This window comes from Chelon labrosus (assembly GCF_963514085.1).
Source record: "Chelon labrosus genome assembly, chromosome: 13".
NCBI classification, from domain to species: Eukaryota; Metazoa; Chordata; class Actinopteri; order Mugiliformes; family Mugilidae; genus Chelon; species Chelon labrosus.
In genome coordinates, this window is record NC_140346.1 from 19,524,299 (window position 1) to 19,538,757 (window position 14,459).

A 14,459-nucleotide genomic window follows, 5' to 3' on the forward strand; every position below is an offset into this window, starting at 1 on the left:
ACTGATCAACAAGAGAAGTTTTGACCATCTGACAACTCAACCTCCATATTTTAATAGATCTTTAAAGGGTAACTTGTACATTACTTGTATCTTAGATAATGTTGTAAATTATTGTGTCTATAATTTGACATACACCCTGTCACTTATTATCAGCACTTCTTTCTCACATAGGAAATGTTCTTAACTGAGAACCATGTGATCTTTTTTATGTTTAATCAAAAGTGTGTGTATGACACAGTTCCCTCATTCAAACTTGCATTTGCACTTTATTGTTCATAATCCAAGTATTAGTCAAGTTGCAAAGTGCACTGAATACAAAATACTGCAAAAATACTCAGAATCGTGCATTATTCGTTATTTTATTTTTCAAATTTATTTTACATGAAAATTGATATTAGTAAATTAACATAATAGCAAATTAAAAATGTATTCACACAGACACATGCATTAGAAAATAGTTCATTTATTATCTGAATATCTGAATCTGAATAAGACTTTCTTCTACTGCACTAAATGTGAACTGTGTTTTTGTTTCCATTTTAATTATTTCAAAGTTCTGTTGTACTAGTGTTAATTTTTGTTCATTAAATGTTTCTTGGTGTTCTTCTCTGGCTTAAACAGTATGATGAAACACTTTGGAGCAAATATGCACAGTATTAGTCCAAAACTGGAGGCCAGTATTGCAAATATCTCGACAGCCACAGTAAATTTCCCAGGAGAGCTGACATACGCTGGGATAAAGGTGATCCACACCGCACAGAATATCAGCATGCTGAAGGTGATGAGCTTGGCTTCATTAAAATTATCAGGTAGTTTCCGAGCTAAGACAGCTAATACAAAGCAAAAGACAGCCAGCAGGCCGATGTACCCGAGCACAGCCCAGAACCCAATGGCAGAGCCTAATGCACATTCCAGGATGATTTTCTCCTTGTATGTGGATAGATTTTTTATTGGGAAGGGAGGACTAACTACCAACCAAATAGTACATATTACAACTTGAATACATGTGAAGGAAACTACAGTCATTCTTTGCTGTGGAGGACCAAACCATTTCATGACATCACTGCCTGGAAGTGTAGCTTTGAAAGCCATTAAAACCACGATAGTTTTGCCGAGTACACAGGAGATACAGAGAACAAAGGTGATGCCAAACGCTGTGTGTCGCAGCATGCAGGACCAGTCAGAAGGTGCTCCAATGAAAGTTAATGAACACAAGAAACATAGAGTCAGGGAGAGGAGCAGCAGAAAGCTCAACTCAGAGTTGTTGGCCCTGACAATTGGAGACGTCCTGTGACGAAAGAATATAATCGCAGTTATAATGGTCAGACAGGCACCACCAACTGAGAATGCAGCCAGGATGATTCCTAGCACATCCTCAAAGGAAAGAAACTCTACAGGCTTGGGGAGACAAGCGTCTCTCTCTGCATTAGGCCAGAATTCATCTGAGCAAGGGAAACAAACTAGGGAATCTGGGAAAAAAAAAAATGTATTCAGTTTTGCAACATCCACAAGTAAACCTTTATCACATTTACATAATAAAACATTTCATATTACCTGTAGCATTGCTAATCTCTCCTTCGGGACATGGTATACAATCATAGCAGCAGATGGGTTTTCCTTTCTGCAGCACTTTACGAGTTCCTGGAGGACAACTGTCAGAGCACACTGACACTGGCACCTGTCACAGAGATACAGGCTAATTAATGGATAAACATTTGTTGCTACACAGCCATGATGATTCCATTTACCAAAGATTAATTTGTTATTGCCATGTTGTTCATTACTTGCGTGCCACCATCCGCATACGTTAGGTTCCTGTTGATGCGAAACTCCTGGCCCACTGGCAGCGATGCATCATAGAGACCGACTGTTACCAACTCAATGACACCAGTCTCCCTTTTCTGCCAGTTAATCAGCTCGTACACTGCCACAGGATCCCCGTTAGCGTCAAATGACACGTCATAACCATTCTGGGAAAAATTTACTTTCTTCAACTCAGTTAAAACCTGCGAGGATGTAGTAAAAGTAACACAGAAGAGGACATGAAAAGACAGACAAAATATAATGTATGTGCAATTCCATTCAAAGTACATTATGACTAGACACTGGGATTCAGTTTTAAATTTTGGCTGACCTGTTTGGATTCTAACTTGGTGAGCTTATCACACTGAGTTGTCCCATTTATTGCCTTACACATTGCATTGTGAATGGCATGTGCTATTGCATAGACAGCCTTGTACACCATGTTGGTAATTCTGAGTTGAGAGGTGTCAGTATACGGGTTCTGGAGAGTCTGCAAGTCTTCAGTTCCATCACACACACTCTCACCTGTAGGAGCACCTAAAAACACACAGAGGCACAAGGTTTTGCCATTGAAAGTTAATATTGTTATTTAGTATTTTCAGTGTAAACAAAGATTCAGATAATCCAGATCCAGATTCCACAAAGAACTCATAAGACAGTTGCCTATGGACAATGCGCCTGCGCTTCCTTCCATTGGTCAAACTGATGCTTGAATTCCAGGGATATGGGCGGTGCCATCTTGCCAGTTTGGAGCCAGAGGCTACGCAGTGTTATGTCCAACAATAGAGCCGCGTTATTAATGACCTGCTCATACTTCTGCTAGACTAACTCGCGTTTGTGTCTCATTAATACTATGCTGTGCTCTGCCTCCACCAGTTACAAAGAAATGTTATAAAATGTCAATCATCATGATGTCACATCCTGTTTTTATAGTGTCAAAACAATGACTATAAAGAAACCTCTCATAAAAAATTCCTCTTGAACATGCATCAACATTATATTAACTACCTATAATAACAACTTTGATGCTCAGCGTGCTTTGGTTTTATTTCTAAGGAGCTGTCATGGCGTCCATTTTTTTTACAGTCTATGGCCAGAGTAGATTTATTTATTGTAATTTATACATGCTGTTACGCAGCATTTGCAGTAGCTGGAAGACTACAGTGTTGAAGCTGTGAAATCAGTGCAGTAAAGTTCATGAAAGATCATGATATAAATTGAGAATATTGACAGAGACGCACATTATGTCAGCCAAGAAACCAGGTTTTTCATTAAACACATGTGAAAATCAAAAATCAAACACTTTCTCACTTTTTCCCAGTCTGCAGTTGAATGCATCCTCCCAGAATTCAGTGAGCAGTGGGGATGCAACCACTTCAGAGGGAGAGAGATCCAGAATGAAGTCTCTCAGACCTGGAATGACAGATTGCTGAATGCCAAATCCAATGGCCCCGGCACAGAAGCTGAACTTCAGCATGTCTCGTTCGGCTATCCATGCCTCACTGCCTATCCACTGGCGAGGTGGGGAAGGCTCCCGGGATAACTCCTCCAACAGCATAACCATGTCTCCAGAGGCTACAAATGCCACAACAACCAAAGCTGTGGACCTGGAGAGAAGTTTGAGTACAATAGGTTACATTATGCTGAAATACATCTAAAATGAAATAGCTGATGTGTAAAGACTGTCAACACAAACGAATATGAAAAATGGTTTGGGTGTTTTAAATGTATGCTACAGCACTCATCTCAAATGAAGGCAAAAAGAAAAAAAAAAAGTTATCTGCACACAAGGTAAATATGTGATGTAGATACCTGCGGATCACATCAGCTACTCTCTGGATCCTGCTCCGTGGGTGGGTCCGATAGAAAGATACAGAGTACTCCACACAGATCCCCTCTTTCAGAGCTGCGTCTAAAAAAGACGCCATGCCATTATTTCCATAGTCCGAATCCGACCGGACAGCCCCTATCCAAGTCCAGCCAAAGTGTTTCACCAGCTTGGCGAGCGCGTCAGCTTGGAACTGATCACTGGGGATAGTTCTGAAGAAACTCGGATACTGCTGCTTATCAGACAAACACGCACAAGTGGCAAAGTGGCTCACCTAAAGCAAAACAAGAAAGCGGAACTCTTAAACGAAAAAACAAATCATCACACTTATATTTTACACCGGGAGAAATGACTTCAATATTTACTTGTGGAATGTTAAAGGACCCGATGACGCGCGACATGCTGATGGATGGCGTGGATCCAGACTCAGCAACGATAGCCATCACCCTTCCAGACTGTGAGCAGTTATCTCCGGTGTCAAACACGGGATCCAGGCCATTTGAAAGCTGAAACGCCTCGTGCACCGCCACCGGCACCGAAGCGCACGAGTCGTGGATCTCATATCCGAGCCTGACGCCCGGCAGCAGCTCCGTGCTGTTGTTAATCTCCTCGATGGCAAAGATCATTGCGCGGGCGAAGCGCAGTTCACGGGAGTCCATGCTGCACACAGACACGCAGAAAATTCAGTGTTGCAGGAAAGGAGATCTTCCGTTCATAGTTAGGGAACATAATTTGCAATTCATCTGTAAGAATAGGCTACCAACTGTTAAATTGAAGGATAATATTAAATCAGCCCCAAATCCACAGGAATATTAATGCACAGATTGACAGTATTAAATGCAATCAGTAAAACATAATTATTTTTCATATCATGTTCGTGTTTTCAACACAATAATTTATATTTCATACAGCTATGCATTTCTGTTTGTTGTGAATACCATATGTAACCAAGCATTGATGTGAACTTTAATGTAGTTCTCAATTTTCAATTAATTCCTACTCCTTCAGAGTTTTCAGCAATAGAAAGGCTATGCAACAAGATATTACAGCACACAAATCAAAACATTGCAATTTCTCTTGCACAGTCCAACATCCCTTTATCCCCCATTTCTCCCTCCTACTAACCTCCCTGTGCAAATGAGTGGCTCAGGCATGGTGGTGTAGTTAGGCTTCACTGTGTTAACGTAATTGTGTATGGAGAAAACGCCCCCAATAACGTAGTCCCCATCATTTGAGAATATGGGCAGGCGAGAAGTACCCTGCAGCTTGCATTTCACGGACGAAGCCTGAGTACCGACCCCACCCAAGACATCGGCCGAGTTCAGCTCAAACCAACCCAGAGCCAATCTCAGGCCAATGAAGAGAATGGAGATATCCATCCCTTAAGTATGTGGTCATAGGCGTGGTTTTACTGGTTTATATAGGCTCCTCACACAAAAGCACCTATTGTACGTCAGCTTACAATACATCAGAGATGTGATTATGTGTTTTAGTTCTCTGACCAGTTTGTACAATATAATTTCTACTTTTCACCGTCTCTTTTTTCCTCTCTTTGACATTCTCACTCCTCTTGGCTTGGTTGATCTCATATTACAGTAAAGCCTTACAAATTCACCTCTATTGATTATTTGAAAAATAACAAGATTTATTGCTCCACAACATTAAACTATAATAAAGAATGAGAATAAGAAAAACCTTTATTTAGGGAATGAGGAAATTGCAGTTTACAGCAGCATACAAAAAGGGCAGAAGAGCTATCAAGAGTAAAAAGTGTAGGGTATAAAATATAAATTAAATAGGATAAAAAATTGCACAGATGAATCTTCAGATATTGCACAGATGGGCAATAGACACGCTGCAGAGATGCATCCACCTTTATTATTAGTATCGATATTAGTAAGTATCGATATCGGTATCGGCAATACTGGCCCTGTATTTACTTGGTATCAGATCGATACCAAATCTAGCAGTATCGCACACCACTACTGCCACGGCCGATTTATATAGACAATACATATCTGCAGCGCAAAGTATTGACAAGTGCATGTGTTTATGTTCAGTTCTGTTGTATTCTATTAGTAGACATTGTTGTTATGGTTTTAGAATGTGTTTTTTGTCCTTGATGTCAGTTAATGCACCATGTGAGAGTCTTTGCAAACTAACACAGCCCTTCTCTGTACAAGAGACTCACTCTCCCTGTAACACAGTACAGCATGTTGTCAGGGGAATAAGCCAGAGCATACACAGCTTTGTTCACATTGTACTCAGGCCTCGGTTTTGACCAACAAGTCAACTTACATACTCTAGACATTTAACTTTAAAAGGTTACTTGTACATTACTTATATAATTAAATAATGTTATAAATGATTATGTCTATGATTTGATATACGCCCTGTCACTTATTATCAACATTCCTTTTCTACACACTGGAAATGTTCGTGAAAACCATGAGATCCTTTTGTATGTTGGAAATCAAAAGTGTGTGTATGGCAGAGCTCCTACGTTCTGCAACAAACATGCATTTGCACTTTCTGTTTATAATATTGTTCAGGTCACACAATGGCTTCGAAACAAAAAATTACTCAGATTCGTACATTGTTATTTTTCAAATTTATTTTACATTAAAATTAATATTACTAAAATCGTACAATAGCAGATTAAATTGTATTCACAAGAAGACATGTGTAGGAAATTGGTAATTTATTATATGAATATTTATCTGTAAATGTGAACAATATAAACTAGGTTTCTGTTTCCATCTTAACTACTTCAGAGTTCTGTTGCACTAGTGTTAATTTTTGTTCATTAAATGTTTCTTGGTGTTCTTCTCCGGCTTAAACAGTATGATAAAACACTTTGGAGCAAATATACACAGTATTAGTCCAAAACTGGAGGCCAGTATTGCAAATATCTCGACAGCCACAGTAAATTTCCCAGGAGAGCTGACATACGCTGGGATAAAGGTGATCCACACTGCACAGAATATCAGCATGCTGAAGGTGATGAGCTTGGCTTCGTTAAAATTATCAGGTAGTTTCCGCGCTAGGACAGCTAATACAAAGCAAAAGACAGCCAGCAGGCCGATGTACCCGAGCACAGCCCAGAACCCAATGGCAGAGCCTAATGCACATTCCAGGATGATTTTCTCCTTGTATGTGGATAGATTTTTTATTGGGAAGGGAGGACTAACTACCAACCAAATAGTACATATTAAAACCTGAATAAATGTGAAGGAAACAACAGTCATTCTTTGCTGTGGAGGACCAAACCATTTCATGACATTACTGCCTGGAAGTGTAGCTTTGAAAGCCATTAAAACCACGATAGTTTTCCCAAGTACACAGGAGATACAGAGAACAAAGGTGATGCCAAACGCTGTGTGTCGCAGCATGCAGGACCAGTCAGAGGGTGCTCCAATGAAAGTTAATGAACACAAGAAACATAGAGTCAGGGAGAGGAGCAGCAGGAAGCTCAGCTCAGAGTTGTTGGCCCTGACAATTGGAGACGTCCTGTGACGAAAGAATACAATCACTGTTATAATGGCCAGACAGGCACCACCAACTGAGAATGCAGCCAGGATGATTCCTAGCACATCTTCAAAGGAAAGAAACTCTACAGGCTTGGGGAGACAAGCATCTCTCTCTGCATTAGGCCAGAATTCATCTGGGCAAGGGAAACAATCAAGGGAATCTGAAAAAACAAGAAGAATTTATTCAATTTTGCACACATCCACAAGTAAACACTTATCACATTTACATAATAAAACATTTCATATTACCTGTAGCATTGCTGATCTCTCCTTCAGGGCATGGTATACAATCATAGCAGCAGATGGGTTTTCCTTTCTGCAGCACTTTATGAGTTCCTGGAGGACAACTGTCAGAGCACACTGACACTGGCACCTGTCACAGAGATACAGGCTAATTAATGCATGGACATTTGTTGCTACACAGCCATGTTTTTTCCATTCACTAAAGATCAATTTGATTAAGTTGTAATTTGTAATTGCCATGTTGCTCATTACTTGCGTGCCACCATCCACCCACGTTAGGTTCCTGTTGATGCGGAACTCCTGGCCCACTGGCAGCGATGCATCATAGTGTCCCACTGTTACCAACTCAATGACACCAGACTCTCTTTTCTGCCAGTTAATCAGCTCATACACTGCCACAGGATCCCCGTTAGCATCAAATGACACATCATAACCATTCTGGGAAAATGTTACTTTCTGCAACTGACTTAAAACCTGTGAGAATGTAGTAAAAGTAACACAGACGAGGACAGGAAAATGTGAAAAAAGAAAATGTATGTGCAATTCCATTCTAAGTAAATTACTTCTAGACATTAGGATTCAGTTATGATTTTTGGCTGACCTGCTTGGACTCTAACTTGGTGAGCTTATCACACTGAGTTGTTCCATGTATTGCCTTACACACTGCATTGTGAATGGCATGTGCTATTGCATAAACAGCCTTGTACACCATGTTGGTAATTCTGAGTTGAGAGGTGTCAGTGTACGGGCTCTGAAGCGTCTGCAAGTCTTCAGTTCCATCACACACACTCTCACCTGCAGCAGCACCTAAAAACACACAGAGGCACAAAGGTTTTGCCTTTGAAAGTGTTATTTCGTATTTTCATGACGTCACATCCTGTTTTTATAGTGTGAAATCCATAACTACAACAAAACTTATCAGAAAAATTGACACTTGAACATGCATCAACATTATATTAACTAACTGTAATACGAATTTTGAAGCTCAGTGTGCTTTGTTTTTATTGTATGCACATTATGTCAGCCAGTAAACCAGCCTTTTCATTAAGCAGGCAAGACTGTACAGCCACATGAGCTAGTTGTCAGTAATCACGTTAAAATCAAAAACCTTCTCACTTTCTGTCAGTCTGCAGTTGAATGCACCCTCCCAGAATTCAGTTAACAGTGGGGATGTAACCACTTTAGATGGAGAAAGATCCAGAATGAAGTCTCTCAGACCTGGAATGACAGATTGCTGAATGCCAAATCCAATGGCCCCAGCACAGAAGCTGAAACTCAGCATGTCTCGATCGGCTATCCAAGCCTCACTGCCAATCCACTGGCGAGGTGGGGAAGGCTCCAGAGATAACTCCTGCAAGAGCATCTTCATGTCTCCACGGGCTGCAAATGCCACAACAACCAAAGCCTTCGACCTGGAGAGATGTTTGAGTACAATAATTATACAGACACACATCTAAAATGTTTTGAAAATGGATCAAGATTGTTAAAAATTGTGATGTAGAAACCTGCGGATCACATCAGCTACTCTCTGGATTCTGCTTCGTGGGTGGGTCCGATAGAAAGATACAGAGTATTCCACACAGATCCCCTCTTTGTGCGCTGCGTCCAAAAAAGACGCCATGCCATTATTTCCGTAGTCCGAATCTGACCGGACAGCCCCTATCCAAGTCCAGCCAAAGTGTTTCACCAGCTTGGCGAGCGCGTCAGCTTGGAACTGATCACTGGGGATAGTTCTGAAGAAACTCGGATACTGCTGCTTATCAGACAAACATGCACAAGTGGCAAAGTGGCTCACCTAAAGCAAAACAAGAAAGCGTAACTCTTAAACGAAAAAAGAAAGCATCACGCTCATATTTTACACCGGGAGAAATGACTTCAATATTTACTTGAGGAATGTTAAAGGACCCGATGACGCGCGACATGCTGATGGATGGCGTGGATCCAGACTCACCAACGATACCCATCACCTTACCAGACTGGGAGCAGTTATCTCCGGTGTCAAACACTGGATCCAGGCCATTTGAAAGCTGAAACGCCGCATGCACCGCCACCGGCACCGAGCCGCACGTGTCGTGGATCTCATATCCGAGCCTGACGCCCGGCAGCAGCTCCGTGCTGTTGTTAATCTCCTCGATGGCAAAGATCATTGCGCGGGCGAAGCGCAGTTCACGGGTGTCAACGCTGCACACAGACACTCAGAAAATAAGGACAATTCACAGCGTTGCAGAAAAAGATAGTTAATAATGCACAAATCTGTCAGTCATATAGAAACTGTTAAATTTGAAGATAATATTAGATATGAGTCCAAAATCCACAGAAATATTAATGCACAGAATAACAGTAGTAAATTAAATCAGTAAATGCTGATTTTTTCCATATAATATTTAATATTTACCAATCAGCTGATGAACAAACAATATTTTGCAACACAATAATTTACAGTATATTTCATACAGCTAAGCATTTCTGTTTGTTTGAATTCACATTATATAACCAAACACTGATTTGAAGCTTAATGTAGCTTAATGATTAATTGTTTCTCCTGTGGAGATTTACACAATGTAAAGGTAAAGCAACAAGATATTACAGCACACAAGTCAAGACATTGTTATTTCTATTCCTCCTTTTATCCCCTACTTCCCCTCTCTCACTAACCTCCCTGAGCACCTGAGTGGCTCAGGCATGGTGGTGTAGTTAGGCTTCGCTGTGTGAATGTAGTTGTGTATGGAGAAAACGCCTCCAACAACGTAGTCGTCCTCTATTGAGAATACGGGCAGACGAGAAGTACCCTGCAGCCTGCATTTAACGGATGAAGTCTGAGTACCGACCCCACCCAAGATATCGGCCGAGTTCAGCTCAAACCAACCCAGAGCCAATCTCAGGCCAATGAAGAGAATGGAGATATCCATCCCTCAAGTATGTGGTCACAGGATTGGTTTTACTGGTTTATATAGGCTCCTCACACAAAAGCACCTATTGTACGTCAGCTTACAATACATCAGAGATGTGATGCCTATCTATTCAGTGATTTTTTTTTCTCTAGCCATGGCGTCACAACCATGCAAGAAACGAAAATTAGTGTCGCTGGTTTGATCAAAATTTATAATCCTAATGCATGTTTGTCTCACGTTTCATGTAATTCAGATCATTGATCTAATGATCTAATCCTTGATTTTTGCGCTGGGGTTGCACTTGGTTCACATAAATACAGCAGAAAGGCATGATTCAACCCATGTTAGGTTCCTGTTGATGCGGAACTCCTGGCCCACTGGCAGCGATGCATCATAGTGTCCCACTGTTACCAACTCAGTGACACCAGACTCACTTTTCTGCCAGTTAACCAGCTCGTACACTGCCACAGGATCCCCGTTAGCGTCAAATGACACGTCATAACCATTCTGGGAAAATCTTACTTTCTTCAGCTCAGTTAAAATCTGCAAGGATGTAGTAAAAGTAACACAGAAGAGGAAGGGAGAGGGAGAAAAAAAATCATGTTCAGCTCAATTAAATATTCTTTTGGTTAAGAAATTCAATTATGAATTTAGACTGACCTGTTTGGGCTCTAACTTGGTGAGCTTATCACACTGAGTTGTGCCATTTATTTCCTTACACACTGCATTGTGAATGGCATGTGCTATTGCATAAACAGCTTTGTACGCCATGTTAGTAACTCTGAGCTGAGAGGTGTCGGTGTACACGCTCTGAAGCGTCTGCAAGTCTTCAGTTCCATCACACACACTCTCACCTGCAGCAGCACCTAAAAACACACAGAGGCACATGTTTTCGTGTTTGAATGTTAATGTTGTTATTTAGTATTTTCAGTGAAAACCAACTCCAGATTAGACAAATTACCCATCAGACGATTAGCTTCTATCTGTTGGTCTGAATTCACAGCCAGAGTGACGTACTGTGACTTATGCAAGCTAATAATCACCATTTGATACTGTTAAATCACTGCAGTAAAGTTCACGAGATAATTTCATATCAAAGGCTTTCTTTCACTAAGCAGGCAAGACTGTACAGCCACATGAGCTCGTTGTCAGCAATCATGTTAAAATCAAAAACTTTCTCACTTTGTCTCAGTCTGCAGTTGAATGCATCCTCCCAGAATTCAGTTAGCAGTGGGGATGCAACCACTTCAGAGGGAGAGAGATCCAGAAGGAAGTCTCTCAGACCTGGAATGACAGATTGCTGAATGCCAAATCCAATGGCCCCGGCACAGAAGCTGAAACTCAGCATCTCTTGATCAGTTACCCAGGCCTCACTGCCGATCCACTGGCGAGGTGGGGAAGGCTCCAAAGATAGCTCCTCCAACAGCATCTTCATGTCGCCAGGGGCTGCAAATGCCACAACAACCAAAGCTGTCGACCTGCATAGAAGTTGTAGTACAAGAGCTTATATTATAGTGACACACATTTAAAATGTTGTGAAAGTGGATCAAGATAGTGAAAATGATTTAAGTGGTCTGTATACAGGCTGCAGCATTGATATCATATGATAGAAGAAAACAAACATGTAGATGTATCATCAATCTGCACCCAAGTACAAATCTGTGATGTAAAAACCTGCGGATAACATCTGCTACTCTCTGGATTCTGCTCCGTGGGTGGGTCCGATAGAAAGATACAGAGTACTCCACACAGATCCCCTCTTTGTGTGCTGCATCCAAAAAAGACGCCATGCCATTATTTCCGTAGTCTGAATCCGACCGGACAGCCCCTATCCAAGTCCAGCCAAAGTGTTTCACCAGCTTGGCGAGCGCGTCAGCTTGGAACTGATCACTGGGGATAGTTCTGAAGAAACTCGGATACTGCTGCTTATCAGACAAACATGCGCAAGTGGCAAAGTGGCTCACCTATACAAGCAAAACAAGAAAGCGTAACTCTTAAGCGAAAAAACAAATCATCACACTCATATTTTACTCCGGGAGAAATTACTTCAATATTTACTTGAGGAATGTTAAAGGACCCGATGACGCGCGACATGCTGATGGATGGCGTGGATCCAGACTCACCAACGATAGCCATCACTTTACCAGAGTGGGAGCAGTTATCTCTGGTGTCAAACACGGGATCCAGGCCATTTGAAAGCTGAAACGCCACATGCACCGCCACCGGGACCGAGCCACACGAGTCATGGATCTCATATCCAAGCCTGATGCCCGGCAGCAGCTCCATGCTGTTGTTAATCTCCTCGATGGCAAAGATCATTGTGCGGGCGAAGCGCAGTTCACGAGTCCTCAGGTAAAGCCTGACGCTCATAAAATAAGGACAATTAACATTGTCACAGAAAAGGAGATGTTCTGTTCATAGTAATGGAACATTAACAATGCACAAATCTGTCAGTCATATACAAACTGTTAAATTAGAAGATAATATTAGATATATAGCCCCAAATCCACAGAAACATTAGTGCACAGAATAACAGTAGTAAATTAAATCAATAAAGGCTGATTATTTTCATGTAATATTTACCAATTAGATGTAAATCACTTGTTTTTCATACAGCTATGCATTTAAATTTTTGAAAATTCACTTTATATAACCCAACACTGATTGCAATCTTAATGCAGTTCTTAAAAAATGCTGTGTAATGACATATTACAGAACACAAATCGAAACATTTCAATTTCTATTCTTGCACAGTCTAACATCCTTTTATCCCCCACTTCCCCCCCTCCTACTAACCTCCCTGAGCACCTGAGTGGCTCAGGCGTGGTGGTGTAGTTAGGCTTCACTCTGTTAATATTGAAGTGTATGGAGAAAACGCCCCCAATAACGTAGTCACCATCCACTGAGAATGCAGGTGGACGAGAAGTACCCTGCAGCTTGCATTTAACGGATGAAGTCTGAGTACTGACCCCACCCAAGACATTAGCTGAGTTCAGCTCAAACCAACCCAGAGCCAATCTCAGGCCAATGAAGAGGATGGAGAAATCCATCCCTCAAATATGTGGTCATAGGAGTGGTTTTACTGGTTTATATAGCTCCTCACACAAAAGTGTACGTCATCTTACAATAGATAAGAGATGCGATTATGTGTTTTTGTTTTCTGACCTGTTTGTACAGTATAATTTCTACTTTTTTCTTCCCCTTGACGGCTACCGCTGTAAACAATAGAAAAAGCAAACTAAATTTTGTTACATTCTCACACCTCTTGGCTTGGTTGATCTCATATTACAGTAAAGCCTTACAAATTCACCCCTAATTGATTATTTGTAAAATGAATAAAGAACAAGATTTATTGCTCCACAACATTAAACTATAATGAAGAATAAGAATAACAAAAATCTTTATTTTTCCCACAATGGGGAAATTGCAGTTTACAACAGCAAACAAAAAGGGCTGAAAAAAATATCAAGAGTAAAAAGTGTAGGGTATAAAAGATAAAAAAAAATTGTGCAGGTGAATTGTCAGATATTGCACAGATGGACGAGATGTAACTGGGTTGTGATGTTTTTACACCTTGAGGTGTAATAATATTGCACATATTAGGAGTGTTCATTGTGGAGCCTAACAGCAGCAGGGAGGAAAGACCTTCTGAATCTTTCCTCCACACAGCGAGGGTGAAGCAGTCTGTTACTGAAGCTTCTCCTCAGTTCTGTCAGGTCACCACGCAGGGGGTGGGACTCTTTGTCTAGCATGGATGACAGTTTAGCCAGGACTCTCCTGTCACCCACCTCCCTGACTGAGTCCAGAGAGCAGCCCAGGACAGAGCTGGACTTCCTGATGACCCTGTCCAGCTTCCTTCTCTCTCTCTCTGTGATGCTACTGTTAAATCCTGCTAGTGAGTTCCATTTTAGTGTTCGACTCCATAATGTGACTGTGGATTTACACTTGTACCCTCAAGTAAACCACAGCCTTATATGTCAATATAGTTTTATTTAAACAAAGATACTCTAAAGCAAATGAAACGTTGTCTCGAGTAAACAAACCTGGAGAAGTCCCAAAACTACCACAAAAAAAAAAGGAAGAAAAAAAAATCATGTTTCCCATTTTATGGAACAAATGTGGTTTTGAGTACTTTCCCAGGTATTCATTACTTTGTCTGGCTGG

The 14,459-nt window shown here is 41.1% G+C and overlaps 1 protein-coding gene and 1 pseudogene across 2 annotated transcripts; both read right to left on the minus strand.

The window, feature by feature from the left end:
• Nucleotides 1–570: 570 nt before the first annotated feature.
• LOC311497834 (extracellular calcium-sensing receptor-like) lies at nucleotides 571–5,010 on the minus strand (annotated as a pseudogene). The gene is made up of 7 exons: nucleotides 4,757–5,010; nucleotides 3,997–4,291; nucleotides 3,616–3,905; nucleotides 3,115–3,410; nucleotides 2,135–2,340; nucleotides 1,785–2,006; nucleotides 571–1,533 (listed from the first exon to the last, which is right to left on the minus strand). The product of its transcript is annotated as an extracellular calcium-sensing receptor-like (transcript).
• Nucleotides 5,011–6,372: 1,362 nt separating this feature from the next.
• LOC311498611 (extracellular calcium-sensing receptor-like) lies at nucleotides 6,373–12,614 on the minus strand (the record flags this gene model as incomplete). Its single annotated transcript, XM_084559272.1, has 7 exons — nucleotides 6,373–7,322; nucleotides 7,411–7,534; nucleotides 10,614–10,838; nucleotides 10,956–11,161; nucleotides 11,478–11,773; nucleotides 11,970–12,259; nucleotides 12,354–12,614. 7 exons carry the CDS (start codon nucleotides 12,612–12,614, stop codon nucleotides 6,424–6,426), a joined length of 2,301 nt encoding a protein of 766 aa, XP_084415398.1. The 3' UTR covers nucleotides 6,373–6,423.
• Nucleotides 12,615–14,459: the final 1,845 nt, after the last annotated feature.